The following is a 15,550-nucleotide window of genomic DNA, read 5'->3' on the forward strand; positions in this document are numbered from 1 at the left end:
AGTTCTGTTCTGGAGAAGCCTGACTAACACAGCTGCCATCTGAACTGGTGGCAGCAAGTGACCCATGATGTTGCATTATGCATTCTCCCTCAGGCTTACTACTCTATCGTGTCTCTAAATTCACAGGTCAGAAACACACATTTTGAAGATCAGACTCCTGGGAAATCCTGAGACATAATCCGAACCCCTGGGCATCTTGGCTCTTGGCTTCTTCTTCTTCTTCTTCTTCTTCTTCTTCTTCTTCTTCTTCTTCTTCTTCTTCTTCTTCTTCTTCTTCTTCTCCTCCTCCTCCTCCTCCTCCTCCTCCTCCTCCTCCTCCTCCTCCTCCTCTTCTTCTTCTTCTTCTTCTTCTTCTTCTTCTTCTTCTTCTTCTTCTGCTCTCAGTGCTGATGGAGTCTTGGTTTCTTTCTTTTCCTGATGATATTTCAGGAATGGGGTTACTTTTTTTTAAGGAAAAATATTAAGTTGTCCAGAAAGTGCCACACTCAGCAGTATTTCACTGTCCTTGTTTCTTGTTTGTGCCTCAGCCTCTCGTTTTGAAGGTGCTCTCTTCTGTGGTTGTGATCCCTGCATCTGTAGATACAAAGCAGGGACTGAGGCGGCACTCTCCTGCTCTGCTGTACAGCTCTGAGCCTGCAGGAACCGATTGGTGAAATAGACAGCTGTGAGGAGGACCAGGAAGCTGGGGAGGGATTGGGGAAGTGCGAGGGGGTGAGGATGGGGATGGCGTGTTCTAAATCATGTCTGGGCAACAGAAACGCAGTAATAATCTAATCCACGGCCCCGGCCCCAAGAAGCATGGGTTTGAAGCAATTAGCGCTTTCACACTGTGTGTGAACTGGGACAGTAGCTCTTTTCCCAGAGTTGGGAAAGAGTTCCTGAGCTCTTGGGAGGACTCTTGGAGCGAGAAGGCACTTCTCCTCTGTAACTCATCTCGAAGGACGTACTCCAATCCCCAGACCTCACTGCAGGAGCCAAAGCCTGAGCACACCAACCTCCTTCAGCCTCTCACTGAAACTGCTTCTGGGTTGCCACCAACTGCGGGCTAAGGAGGAAGGGAAGGGGTGGGGAAGGAAGGAAGGGGCCACCTCTGCCACACCCATTAGCTACATCCAGGGGCCAGGAGCCGTAGGAGTCCTGTGCGCACGCGCAGACCTGGCGGGCGGGGAGACCTCCCCCCCGACTTCCTCCTCCCTCCCGTTAGTGTTTGGCGTTACCATGGAGTCTGGAGAGGCCCGCGGACGCTGTTTGTTACCAGGGTAACCTGCACGCAGAAGGCAAAGAAGGCAACCGTGGCGGCGGCTGCACAGCTGCGATGGTGACCAACCCGGTGCACGGCCTGCCCTTTCTCCCGGGCTCGTCCTTTACGGACTCGACGGTGAGGACCAGTCGGAAGGGTTCTCCACGCGGCGCGCCTCTGCTCTCCTCCGTCCCGCAGGCTCCACCGCCCTCCCGCACACCAGCCCTCGCTCGGGCTCTTGGTAGTCCACACACCTTCTGGGTCCTCACTGAGGCCCTGCTCTTACTTTCCTGCCCCGTCTAACCTGCCTTCTGGCCCCATTACTCCAAGCCATCGCCACGCCTCCCCCAGATGCATTTTTACCCTACTCACCCTCTCTGCCTTCATCCTCCCCTACCTCCTCTCTCAAGCAGCCTCACTTGGGACCTCTTCGGAATCCTCTCAGCCCTTTCCATGAACTCCTTTCCTGACGGGTCTCCCCCCACCCCACTCACCCCCCCCCCCATTCTCTGGGCTTCTTAGTTAAGGGTCACTTTTCTCTCCAGCGTCATCGTAGTTTAGAACTGAATCCCTCCCCAGATCATCTTGGTTTTCTTGTATTTTCTCTTTTGAGGGTTCCTACCTTCCTCCTCTCTAATTTGTGTTTCTCCCATCTCACTTAACTCAACCACACGGACCACTTGGTGTTTTCTCTTTCCGTAGCCTGTTTTACATTCTTAAAATATCTATGTATCTACCTATCTATCATCTATTTCCTTTTCAGACTGTGTGTGTGTTGGTGAGGAGGCTTGCTGTGTCTTGTGTGCAGCCCAGACTGACCTTGAACTTGAAAACAACCTGCCTCAGCCTCCAGAAACGCTCAGGTTAAAGGCATGCCAGCACAAAGACCCCTATTGAGATTGTATTTTACTCTCCCCCCACTGTTTTTATTTACTGTCTAGACGAAATTAAAAAAGTCCAGTGTCGTGGCGCACATCCTTGATCACAGCTTTCAGGGAGCTAAGGCATAAGGATGGCCAGTTTAAGTCTAGCCTGGGCTACACAGCCGGTGCCTGTCTCCAAACAGTGACAAATCCAAAGCAGACAGAACAAGAACGGCATGAAAAGAAGGCACCCATGAGGTTGGGAGGTGGTTTGCTGCTCACATGAGAGCAGTGGAGTTCAGATCACTAGAACACATGCAGGCTGCTTAGCAGGACCGGCCCTTTGATGCAGCCTTCCCATGTCATCTTCCGTCTTTCACATGTAAGGCCACATACATGCACACAGGCACGTGCACCCCTCAACACACTCAGAATCAACCACACCACCAACAACAAAATAAAATTGCCCCGGGTCAAAGCCCAGCTGCAACAGTAGTTTGGTTTCTTGGTCTCTTCTTGACATAGTGTAGCTATTTATTTAGTCATTTATTTTGAGACGGGGTCTCATGTAGCCCAGGTTGGCTTCAAATTTACTGTATAGCCTGGGGTCCTGAGTGCTAGGATTACAATCAGGTCACCAAAGCCAGAGCTTTGTGAGTGACAGGCAAACAGGATACCAACCGAGCTGTACACACACCCCTGCCTAGCTCTTAAATGCTCCCAGCATTTGTTTTAATTCTAACGGAGTTACAAAAATATTCTGGAGAATCAGCATGGAGATTCGGTAGAGTGATGCACGTGGGTGAGCCAGTAGTAATTTATGTTTGTATAGTTTTAATAATTCAGACTCGTTGACTTCACACTTTTAATGAAAATGATTTAGTCTGCTTGTTTTCTAGGGGATATCAATTTCAATTTCAGTGGAAAGTGTGGATAGAATGGAGACTCTGACTCTCTTCTACTCTTGCATTAAGATATAACATTGTCACTTTTTTAAAGATGCAAGCTCCCTGCATGTGTTTCTCTGTTGTTGTTTTTGTTTGTTTGTTTGTTTGAGACACAGTCTGTCTCCTTTTTAGCCAGACTGGCCTGAAGTTCACTGTGTAACCTAAGCTGCCCTCAAACTCACGATGAACTCCAGCCACCGTGTCTCAAGTGCTGAAATTAAAAGTATGAACCACTGTGCCTAGCCAGCACCACAGATTTGCCATTTCAGTGAGCCTTTAAATTTCATATAATTAAAAAATTTGTAGACGTTTTCCCATGCTGTACAGAATCAGCTGAAACATTCGGTGTCCGTGAGTGTGGGTTACCCATAAGGTAGGTTTGAGTTGATTTGGGAGATTATAGAGCTGTGGCTAGAAATACCAGACTTTAAATATTGATATGAAAAGCTGAACTGCCTTGGACCTACTTCATATGAAATATACTGAGTGACTGTCAATTAATTATCCTTACTTGAAATTGGAAAACCTTGGTAACTGCATCTTCATCAGTGAAGGAATGTTGGAACTCCAAAGAAAATGTGTCCAGAAGGTGAACCCTAATGAATCAGAAGGGAGGAGACCTAAAAAGGCCTTGTCTGGGGTGTCCGGGGATATAGTTGACTTATTCGAGAAACATGTGCTAACCACAAAGAAAATAAACCGAGGTTATTGATGTTTTATTTCATAATTTTTGGGGGAGGGGTTGCCGTCGAGTATGTGGAGAGGTCATAAGATGATGTCTGGGAGTTTTCTCCTTCTACCATGTGGGTTCCAAGGATCAAATTTAGGTGGTCAGTCATGCTGATTAGTAACCCTTACCTACCAAGTCATCTCCCAGCCCTCTCCCCTACTTCTGATGCTGGGAATTGAACCTAGGTCTTTGAACATGCTAAGTACACCAGCACCAAGCTATACTATCAGCCTCCTAATGATATTGCCTCTGTCTTGAGGAGTTGCAAAGAGGAACTTGGAGCTATGCACATTGCCCAGTTTAGTACATCTTATTCTATGTCTCCGTGTTAGGAATCTGGTGCAGCTCCTATAAAATGACTTGGACTAGAATACATGACCCTTAAAGAAAGGTCTGTGCTCCATAACTCTTTTAGCAGAAATCCATACTGCTGTTCCTTTGATGGTAAGATAGTAGGCTGAACTCCAAAGAAATTGGAAGCTAGGCAAGTAAATCTTTTTATTCTTAATAAAAATAAATTTTGATTATATATAAATCATATATGCATAATATCTAGCTATATTGCATATATACTACTAGAACATAACATTGCAAAGAACATAAAACCCACTGAATTAACATAACTTCTATTTCATTCTTCCCCTTTATTTAATGTTTTATATTTTTCACATTTTCAATGATAACAAATGTATCACTGCAGAAATGAACATAATCCAGAAATATAGAATACAGAATGTTCACCAAGTCCAGTTTGTATGCTTATAATTGTAGTGCATTTATATAATTTTATATGATGCCCAATTTCATATGATGTTTTAATAAATTGTAAATACTTCACCAGACTGCTGGATAGTATTTAAAACTATTTTAATTCCTGCACAGTAATCCAGTGAATGGAATTTCCATCATTTCTTTTCTTCTTTATGTTTGTCCTTTAGATTGTTTCCAACATTTAAGCATATTTACACTCATATATTTGTCACTATTATGATTAGCTTCAAGCCTGTCATAATTGGGGCTGTATCTTTAAGAAAAGGGTAGGATTACTGAATGTTTACATATATGCTGGCAAGCTGCTTTCCAAAAACTTGTATGAATGTGTTAGGGTCAATATAATAAGAAGAGCTGTTGCTGGAGGTGAAATTAAAATTCAGAAAACCAGATCTTCTGAGGCTATTGTCCATGAGCACCAAGAGAAGAAGAAATACAAGATCAGCGAAAATAAATTAGAGTATAGATGGGGTAGGTATAGGTGTGGTAGAGATAAGGTAAGCCAGACATCACAGAGCAGAGTAGTTTTATTTTAACCTTCCTTCCTTTCTCCCTGACCAAGTCTTTTGGTTTAAAATACCCTTTTGGGGGAGGAGGGAAATTTGGAGGCAGGATGGAGGGAAAACGGGGGCCCAGATATAAAATTAGTTAATTAATTTTTAAAAGGGCCCTTTTAATGCAGTGAAAAGCTTTGGTGTACATTTTGTGATGCTGAAAAGCAAACATTTGGAGCTTGAAAGGAGGCTCAGCATTTAAGAGCAAAAACTGAGGGCCTGGGTTCAATTCTCAGCACCTACATCAGGTGGCTCATATCCATCTTGGCCCAAGGAATCTGAGGGTATCTGCCCTCAAATGCACACATCTACACTCATACACATCATTTTAAAGCACATTTTTTAAAGCAAAAGTTTAAACTGTGATAGTTTAGAGAGTTAGTTGTTTTACTTCACGATTTCTATGAGGTTATTAATGGCATACATTTTTCCTTTAGAAAACAGCATTCCACAGAAGCCAGACGCTAGGCTACAGAAACGGCTATGCAGTCGTCCGACGCCCGACCGTGGGGATAGGTGGGGACCGGCTCCCCTACAACCAGCTGTCGCAGGCTGAGCTGGATGAGTTGGCCAATAAGGCACCCATCTTAACTTACGGCCCACCCAGGCAGGCACCACCTGCAGAGTTTGTTCCTGCTCATGTGGCTTTTGACAAAAAGGTATCGTCTGGGATTTTAGGGTAAATGTTGACTTCAGATGTCTAGGACTGGACCACTTGCAGAAATGTTATCAGTAAACCACAGAATTCCTTGAGTACTCTAAGAGAAAATTGCTCAGATGCCTCAACTGTTAGTCACAGACAGCGGAACTGGGCCTTGAAAGAGGCTTTCTCCAGGCAGGAAGCAGATTACAGAAAATAATTCCCTGTAGACTTCCCCAGAATATTTTCCAAATGCAGTTAAAAGTTGCCCGGATTCCAAACCCCACATTCATGCTACACTATGTTCATCTGCTGTTTCCCACCTATTCTGCAACAACGAATCCTAAATCTCCACGAAGTGCAAAATAGCTTGAAAACATCTCCATCTTTTCTGTTTTTAACAAGATCTCATTCATTCAATCATCCACCCTCTCATCATTGGTGCTATTTCAATTTCAAACACTCTAGTGACTTGCTTTTCTCTAGCAAAGTTCATATTGCCCCAAAACAAAAACAAAACCCTCCTACCTCTGACTACTTTAGGAAGAGAATCTTACCTCATCCTTGAACCACAAACGCTTTCTCAAGATCGCAGTGTTGCCCTGTTTGCTGAGTTTGGAGAGGTGTCCATGGTCCTTTTACTAGACACTGTTTCAGCTCTCTGATACTCCTCCCTTCCCTCCCAGGCTCTACTCTTTGCTTGTACATGACTCCTCCCTCTCCTGGTTTCCCTCCTCCCTGTCAGGTTGCTGATTCTCTGGTCTCCCTGCAAGTTTCTGTGCTCCTTCTTGAATTTCCCTTCTTAGGAGATCTTACCTACTTTTGTGGCCTCAACTGTCTCCTCAGTGCAGACAACCTTCAGTTTTCGTTTTAGTCTCTGTCCTCACTGAACTCCAGACCTTAGCCTCAGGCCGTCCCTGAGAGGGAAACCCTTACCTGGGTGAGCTGTTCTTCATACTTAGCCTGTGCTTTTTTGACTCCCATCATTAGCCAGCCCCCAGTACCACTAGACCTGCTCTCTCAATTCGGACTCTGAGCATCCCTGCTTGACGTTTTCTCCCCACATTCAATGAGATGCCAAGACAAGTATTTCTCTTTCGTTTCCTCTATCATTTTCAAAGTTCAAACAAGTAATATGATCTCTACAAACTCAGGAGGTTTGAACACACCACCAGGAGCCAAGGCCACTGTAAGATTCAGTGAAAAGATACATTTTTAAATAGAGTATCTAAATATTATTTTCCCCTTCTTCTACATATTATCAGGTTCCCATTCTACCTAGTACAGCTGTTATCCTAACAACCTGTTAAGAGCTTGTTGTGTTAACATTATTCTCAGTTGCTTCCTTGTAGGGTCCTACAACTTCGTATTCTTTTTTATCATTTTTTATTTTAAAACTTTTTTCATTTTAAAGTTATTTTTATAATTTATTCTTTTAAATTTCATTATACATTCCAACCACAGTTCTCCCTCCCACCCGTCCTCTGGTCCCCCCTCGCCTCCCCACCCCCAGCCCACCCCCAGTCCATTCTTCCTCACAGATAAGGGCTCCCATGAAGAGGCAACAGTTTGACACAATAGGTTGGGGCAGGGCCAAGCCCCTCTCTCATACATTAAGGCTGAGCATAGCATCCCACCATAGGGAAGGGCTCTAACAAGCTGGCTCATGTGCCAGGTTTGTGTTGTTGTCCTACTGCCAGGGATCCCTCCACTAGTGTAAGCTTCACAACTGTCTCCCACATAGGGAGGAGCTAGTTCAGTCCCCTGGAGTCTCCACAGCTTTCAGTCTAGAGTTCATGAGTTTCCACGAGCTTGGTTCAGCTGTCTCTGTAGATTTCTCCATCATGATCTTGACCTCCTTTGCTCATATATTCACTCCTCCCTCTCTTGTGTTTTCTCATTTTACGTACCAATCCCAGTCCCCACCCCCCTCCTCCTGCTCCCTCCACCTTCCCCCCACCCCACCTCCCTCCACTCTTCAGAGAGGGTAAGGCTTCCCATGGAGAGTCAACAAGGTCTGGCACATGTCTTTGAGGAAGGACCAAGACCCTCCCCCCTATATCTAGGCTGGGTAAGGTATCCCACCATAGGGAATGGACTCCAAAAGACAGTTCAAGCACTAGGGATAGACCTGGTCCCACTGCCAGTGGCCTTACAGACTGCCCATGCCACTCAACTGTCACCCACATTCAGAGAGCCTAGTTTGGTCCTATGCAGGTTCCCCTACTGTCAGTCCAGATTCAGTGAGCTCCCACTAGCTCAGGTCAGCTGTTTCTATGGGTATCTCAAAAATGGACTTGACCCCTTTGCTCATATTATCCATCCTCCCTCTCACTGGGAGCTCAGCCCAGTGCTTAACTGTGGATCTCTGCATCTGCTTCCATCAGTTGCTGGATGAAGGTTCTATGATGATAATTCAGATAGTCATTAATGTGATTACAGGGAAGGCTAGTTCAGGCACCCTCTCCACTAATGCTTAGGGTGATAACTGTGGTCATCCTTCTGGATTCCTAGGAATTTCCCTGGTGCCAGGTTTCTTGATAGCCCCATATTAGTCCACACACCTCTGAACACCATGACAAAGAAGCTAAAGCTATACAATGGAAAAAAGAAAACATCTTCAACAAATGGTGCTGGCAAAACTTGGTGGTTGCATGTAGAAGAATGCAGATAGATTCATACCTATCCCCATGCACAAAACTCAAGTCCAAATGGATTGAAGACCTTAACATAAATCCAGCCATACTGAACTTAATAGACAAGAAAATGGGAAGTAGCCTTGAATGCATGGGCACAGGAGACCACTTCCTAAATATAACACCAATAGCACAGACACTGAGAGCAATAATTAATAAATGGGACTTCCTGAAACTGAGAAGCCTCTGTATGGCAAATGACACAGTCAATAAGACAAAACGGTAGCCTACAGAATGGGAAAAAATATCTTCACCAGCCCCATATCGGAAAGAGGACTTATCTCCAAAATATATAAAGAACTCAAGAAACTAGACATTGAAATACCAAACTCTTAGTTCTTAATAAGAGGCAAATGACTATTAAAATTTAGTCAGTAGGCTGAAGAGAGAGTTCAGTGGTTAGGAACATTGGCTGTTCTTTAGAGAATATAGGTTCAAACCAATACTCACATGGTGGCTCACAACCAAAACTGTCTGTAACTCCAGTTCCAGGGACACCAAGGCCCTCTTCTGGCCTCCAAAGGTACTTGAACACATGTGTGAGCATACACATGTGCAAGCACTTGCACACACACACACACAAGCATGCACACACACACAGAGGCAGGTAAAGCTTAAAATGTGGATCTCAATGTAATAAAATTACTATAAAGCAAGAACTAAGGTGTGTACATTATTTAGCCTTTCTAAATTTTTATGAAATTTTCTGATAATAACAGTTCGTTTATAGATAGGAAACTAGGTTTAATCTATACTGACTGTCTGCTAGGAGCTAAAAAGAATAGTCTTAAGAATTTGAGGGGCTAGAGAGAGGGCTCAGCTGTTAAGACATGTGTTGCTCTTGCGGAAGACCTGGGTTGATCCCATATAGTGGCTCACAGCCATCTATAACCCCAGTGCCAGGTGACTCAACAGGCACACAAGTAAAACATTCATACACAGAAGGTAAAATAAAAATAAAGTTAAAGGAATTTGCTATCTCTTGTATTATTTAAAAGTAATCCAGTCCAGTATCTTAAATTACTCCCTACAGTATCACCTTGTACTATCCTGTAAGTTAAAACATTCAGATTTCACCTAACTGTGTGCGTAGTCAGGCCTGTCTTCTTACGTTTACCTTTCTATGGGGTAGCTGTGTTGCTAGCACCGTATTTTCCTCAGTAGCTCATCTGCCCCATACCCCATCATTGATCCAGTCAGTCTCCTCCTGCCGTTCCATGGTGGTCGCTCACTATTGCAGACCTGTTCCTCAGGAGAACTCACACTTGGCCTCCATACTGTGCATACTGCTCCCAAGTTTCCTCCCCCTGCCTCTTGTCACCATTGCCTAGAATCCCTCCCTTTTCATTTCAGCTTTATCTAAAACTTCCTTATACCTCAAACGTAACACTTCTCAGTTTTAAGTAGTTTGACCACTTTTTCCTTCTGGATTTCTCTTCCAAATCACTGTAGACCCCATCATCTAAGAAGTGTGTGCAGACAACATGGACCCAATAGAGTTTTGGTCCCAGCTCTGGCTCATGTATGGCCTTAAAAATGTCGCTTTGCCAGTCTGGAATCTAAGTTTCTTCCTTTGTAAAAGTAGTGACGTTGAGCTAGCTGATGAATTCTGACTTTAATGTTTTGTACATTTATAAATCTGTGGTTCAAACACACCCTATGTGTTACTGTAGTGGTGTTCTCCTTTTGAATGTTTTTGCATTTGATTCAAAATATTACTTTAACATGGTTCTTTTTCCCCTTTTCCTTTAAATGTATCATTGAAATGTGTCCCTTTCCATCTTTCTCTTTGGAATTTTAAGGAATTCCTTCCTTTACATTTATAGTTTTCCTAGGAGGTAGCTAGTTATTTTTGGTTTTAATCTTGATTTTCTACTTTTAAAAGTCTGTACTTATCTGTTCTCACTGATTAAGACACGTGTCTTAATTTCAGCATCTTAACTTTACCCCCTTCTCACCTTACTAAGGGAGGTTTGGGTAGACTCTTGACTACCTAGAACATAATTCCAATGCCTTGTTTCTCTGGAAAGAAACACTAAATAAAGTACCAGTAATGGAGAGTGATCCCACAACATGTCAATATATGCTTTTATCATATGGTTTAATTATTTTTAATGTGCACCCCAGTGAGTCTGACCTCACACTGAATGGATACTCTTCAGAAGACTAAGCTTTGATCTATACGGAATGTACATGTTTCCAAATACATGAGGGTGCCTTTTTAGAAGCTTCCCAATGAGTCTATGCTGGTTGTTGTTCAACTTTTCCTGTATTATAGCTGTGTTTCTCAGATCATATTGAAAACCCTCCTCGTGTGTTACAGGTGCTGAAATTTAGCGCCTACTTCCAAGAAGATGTTCCTGTATCAACCGAGGAGCACTATCGAATTCGCCAAGTGAACATCTACTACTATCTAGAGGATGACAGCATGTCTATCATAGAGCCAGTGGTGGAGAACTCTGGGATCCCACAAGGCAAGCTAGTCAAACGCCAGCGGCTAGCGAAGAATGATGTAGGAGACCATTACCACTGGAAAGACCTCAATCGGGCAATAAACATCACAATTTATGGCAAAACTTTCCGAATTGTTGACTGTGACCGATTCACAGAGGTAGGGTGTATTCCTTGTTGGCTGGGACTCCCAAGAGCATCCTAGCTGGTGCTCTTCATTCATCACTTCTTTCTTTCATTGGTTGATGATGGGGAAAGACACTGGCAATTGGGGTTGGGAGGGTTACTAACCAGGTTGGTATTTGTGTGTGTGTGTGTGCTCTTTACTACAGAGTATAAACATTAGGAAACCAATGCCAACTTCGTCTTAGATTTTTAAAAAAAAAAAGTAATTATATACTCATTTTAGAAAGTTTGGAACATCCTAACCTGGCCCTGGTGCACTTGCCTCCATAGCAAAAGTGAAACATGTTTTGTGAAACCATGCTTGGGTACCAGATGCTTGTCTTAAAATAATGCCATAATTTTGCTCCTAGGCGCCTACCTAACTTGATTGATACAAATTCGTATTTGAGATTCCTAGTTATCTTACCATGATGCTTTCCAACTAGCTTAACATATATATAATAAAGAATACCTCAGGCAGTTATCAACTATTGTCTGCACGGTAGAGTTAGGGTTACTATCTCTAAGACACACAAAATCTGTCAACAACTTATTTTCAGACCATTAGTTTATGACATTTAAAACCTTTCGAAGAATGTTGACTTTAATTGTGAAATTTTAGGAATTTTTGGAAAGCCAAGGAATTGAATTAAATCCCCCAGAGAAGATGGCTCTTGATCCTTACACTGAACTCCGCAAAGAACCTGTTCGTAAATATGTCACCCCATCAGACTTTGACCAACTGAAGCAGTTTCTCACCTTTGACAAACAAGTAAGTGACCTAATAGAGTAAGTTTACTCTTGTTTGAGTGTGGATATGTGTTCATTGGAGAGCTGTTTTGATAGCCTGCATATATATAATTTAACCATTGGCACACAGTGATTTTTCCTAGGGCTAAACGTATGACAAAGCCTAGATTTCTACTTTTTAACTGTCTTAACATTTTTGTTACATTTTATTAGTGGATGTGTAAATGTAGGTTGTACATGCCACGGCCTACTGGAGAAGGTCAGAGGACAATTTCTAGGCGCTGGTTTTCTCCTTCTGTTATGTGGATCCTGGGAATCAAACTCAGATTGCCAGGCTTGGCATCAAGTTCCTTTTCCTGATGGGCCATCTAGCAGGCCCTCAGCTTCATTATTAGGGAAGTAAAGGAAACTGTGGCTTTGTCTTATGAATCCCTCCAGGTGTTCACGCGGTAACGCAATTCCTGAGCCACCCACATCTGCTTCTCTCTCTCCATTTCCAATCCCTTATTTCTTCTCCCCTGCCTTAGTTAGGGTCGCTGCTGCTGTGGTGAAACACCATGAAACACCGGGGCCAAAAGCAACCTGGGGAGGACAGGGTTTGTTTGGCTCACACGTCCACATATGTGTTCATCACTGAAGGAAGTCAGGACAGGAAGTAAGCAGGGCAGGAACCTGGAGGAGGCAGGAGCTGATGCAGAGGCCGTGGAGGGGTACTGCTTACTGGCTTGCTCAACATCATTTCTCCTAGAACCCAGGACCACAAGAGGCACTATCCACAATGCATTGGATCCTCCAGAATCAATCTCTAATTAAGAAAATATCCTTCAGCCTTGCCTACATCTTGATCTTTTGAAGACATTTTCTCAGTTGAGGTTCCCTCCTCTCTGATGACTCTAGCTTGTGTCAAGTTGACATAAAAACTAGCACACTATTCCCAAATGAATTAATCTCACAGAATCCCCTGGGCACTCCTAGGTGAATTGTGTGTGTGTGGGGGCAGTTAACGATGTTACGTATTTGTTCTGATACTTAATAGCTACTAAAATAAAATAAAGTAGTTAATTAAAATGGTCATGGTCATTGATTTCCCAGGAACCCAGTCTCAAGTGCATCCCACCTGAATACTGCAGTAGTGTTAAAGACCAGAATGTTCTGATCGCTTTCTGACTTGCCCAGCTTTCTAGCCCGGCTACCTGTGAGCCACAGTGGAGAAGTAGATCAGAATCCATTCACCAATAAAGGGAAAAAATAAATAACAGAGATCACTCTGAAAATTTTGTCTTAATTTTCTGAAAGCTTGACTTCTTTTTCTTCAGAAAGTTCTGGATTGAGATTTTGGCTTGTTTTACTAAGAAAGGGTCTCACTGAATAGTTCTGGCTGCCTCAGAGCTTGGTGTAGGGGTAGAAATGCTACAAATTCACAGAAATTCTGTGAATTCTGCCTCAAGATTCTGGAATTAAGGGTATACACCATGTCAGACTTCGTGTGTGTGTGTGTGTGTGTGTGTGTGTGTGTGTGTGTGTGTGTGTGTGTGTGTGTGTGTGTTGAGACAAGGTCTCACTAAATAGCTGGCCTCAAACTGGCTATATACTCCAGGCTAGATTTGAACTCATGTTCCTCCTGCCTTTGCAGCCCATGTACTGAGATTACAGGCCTGCACCACCACACCTGGCTTTCTGTTCTTAGTTTAAATGAGAAGATTCTGCCCACCCCATTACTAATGGCTATGTTTTGATGCTATCAAAAGAAAGATAGGTTCATTAATGAGAATTCTTTCCACACCAGTTCTATCATGCACAACCGACACTATGCATAAATTACCTTTAGAGGAAACCCCCCTATTATTTTTATTCAGCTTCTTTTTCTCAGACTAATATTTGGGGCCAAAGTAAGTTGTTCTGTCCTGCCACAAACTTAGAAGCCTTTTGCTATTCTTTTTGACTGTTAGTGTGTAGTATATGATTTTTGGATATTTCCTGTCCTCAATGTTATTTTGATTTACTGTCTGAGAGTGTTTCAGTTATCACTGTCTGATAGACACATGTCACAGCAAAGTTAAGGCTCTGGTTTAGAATCTTAAGTCATCATTTTGGACCCTCCAAAGGTTCTTCGATTCTATGCCATCTGGGATGACACGGATAGCTTGTTTGGGGAATGCCGACACTACATCATTCACTACTACCTCATGGACGATACAGTGGAGATTCGAGAGGTCCATGAAAGGAACAATGGAAGAGATCCGTTCCCACTCCTCGTGAATCGACAGCGCATGCCCAAGGTTTTGGTGGATAATGGAAGTAAGTTTGACTAAGTGTATCCTCTGTTACTTGGGAGGTTTTGGGGTTCTAGAGAGTTAGTAGTCATTGTAATCACTCTTTTGTACTTGGTTCTGTCAGTGTTTTCGTAGGTCTTTAACAGTGTTTTTTTTCTGCAACTTTCCTCTATAATTTGCCTCTTAGGCCAGGCGCATCTCCTGGACACTCTAGTAAAGGTGACTTAACAGATAAAAGCAAAGCAAAACAAAACATGCAACATTTAAAGAAGGGTAGAGCGAGGCTTCTTAACTGACCCCATTTAGTGTTAGCTTTGCTTGTGTGTCTGGGTGGTACTGGAGAGCAATCCTGGGCTCCTGCGCATTCCAGCAAAGCATTTTGCCTATTACATTCCCTGACCTTTTTTTTTTTTTTTTGAAACAGGGCCTCACTAAACTTCCCAAGCTAGCTTTCCTTCACCTCACTCTACAGCCCAGCCTGGCCTTGGTTTTTTTATTCCTACCTCGGCCTCTCAAGTATCTGGGACTGCGGGCCTATACCCCAATGCTCATGGAACACTAATCCTACAATATATCTCATTGTATGCTTTCCAGCTTTTAATTCTTAGCTCAACTTCTTTTGTGTGTGTGTGAGACAGTGTCTCACTATATAAGCTTGGTTGGCACGGAGCTTACTGTGTAGACCAGCACTGTCTCTCAAGTGATGGAATTAAAAGTGTGTGCCACCATGCCCCGCTTTATATCTTGATTTAGATACAGTAATTGGAAACAATAAACAAGATTTACACAAAAAAAGGTTAGGTCTTAAGCATTATTAGGCAATATAAAAACAGAATAAAAAGAGATACTATGACAACATTTGCATAAAGTAAAATTCACTCTTAGTATACATGGTCGACATTCATTTAAAAAGCTGTACATTGTTTGTGGTTTAGTTGTCGGGGCTGGTTTCTCAGGGATGATTCTGCCCAGAGATTAGGCAAACACTTTAGAGCTTGGACACATGATGGGATATGTGGCTGAAGTGTCTAGACCTATCTTTACACTGAGTAGAGATGTGGGGCAATGGACTACCATTTGCATACTCTCTGGCTCATGCTAATCTCAAGTAAACAATCAAGGTATGCCAGAGAACTAGAAAACCAGCAACAAGCCAACCTTTGAGCCAGAGAGAGAGAGAGAGAGAGAGAGAGAGAGAGAGAGAGAGAGAGAGAGAGAGAGGAGAGACTAGCGTACTCGCACATAAACACGGAGAGAGAGGAGAGAGAGAAAGAGGGAGATTAGATCAGAGAAAGACTAAATGAAATGAATAAAAAGAAAAATACAAAGGATCATCAAAATAGTTTGTTCTCCAAAAAGACAAAGAAAATTTACTTTCTTGGAGCTGGGACAAAGGAGCAAGGGAGAGAAGATTCAAAATCAGCGGTGAGAAAGGATACATTACAATAGATGCCACAGCAATATAAAATC

The 15,550-nt window shown here is 43.1% G+C and overlaps 1 protein-coding gene and 1 long non-coding RNA gene across 2 annotated transcripts in view; one reads left to right on the forward strand and one right to left on the reverse strand.

The window, feature by feature from the left end:
- Positions 1-6,435, reverse strand: part of LOC121133281 — a 48,783-nt gene extending 42,348 nt beyond the window's left edge. Inside the window, exon 1 of the long non-coding RNA XR_005870100.1 lies at positions 6,303-6,435. This is a non-coding gene — a long non-coding RNA (uncharacterized LOC121133281). The remainder of the gene's footprint in view (positions 1-6,302) is intronic.
- Efhc1 (EF-hand domain containing 1) overlaps positions 1,225-15,550 on the forward strand; it is a 44,647-nt gene continuing 30,321 nt past the window's right edge. The window contains exons 1-5 of the mRNA XM_005072279.4: positions 1,225-1,378; positions 5,543-5,764; positions 10,765-11,052; positions 11,680-11,829; positions 13,913-14,105. Coding sequence (XP_005072336.1) covers positions 1,316-1,378; positions 5,543-5,764; positions 10,765-11,052; positions 11,680-11,829; positions 13,913-14,105 — 916 coding nt within the window. The 5' untranslated portion in view covers positions 1,225-1,315. The remainder of the gene's footprint in view (positions 1,379-5,542; positions 5,765-10,764; positions 11,053-11,679; positions 11,830-13,912; positions 14,106-15,550) is intronic.

Source organism: Mesocricetus auratus, unplaced genomic scaffold (genome assembly GCF_017639785.1).
Source record: "Mesocricetus auratus isolate SY011 unplaced genomic scaffold, BCM_Maur_2.0 Super-Scaffold_100021, whole genome shotgun sequence".
Taxonomy (NCBI): Eukaryota; Metazoa; Chordata; class Mammalia; order Rodentia; family Cricetidae; genus Mesocricetus; species Mesocricetus auratus.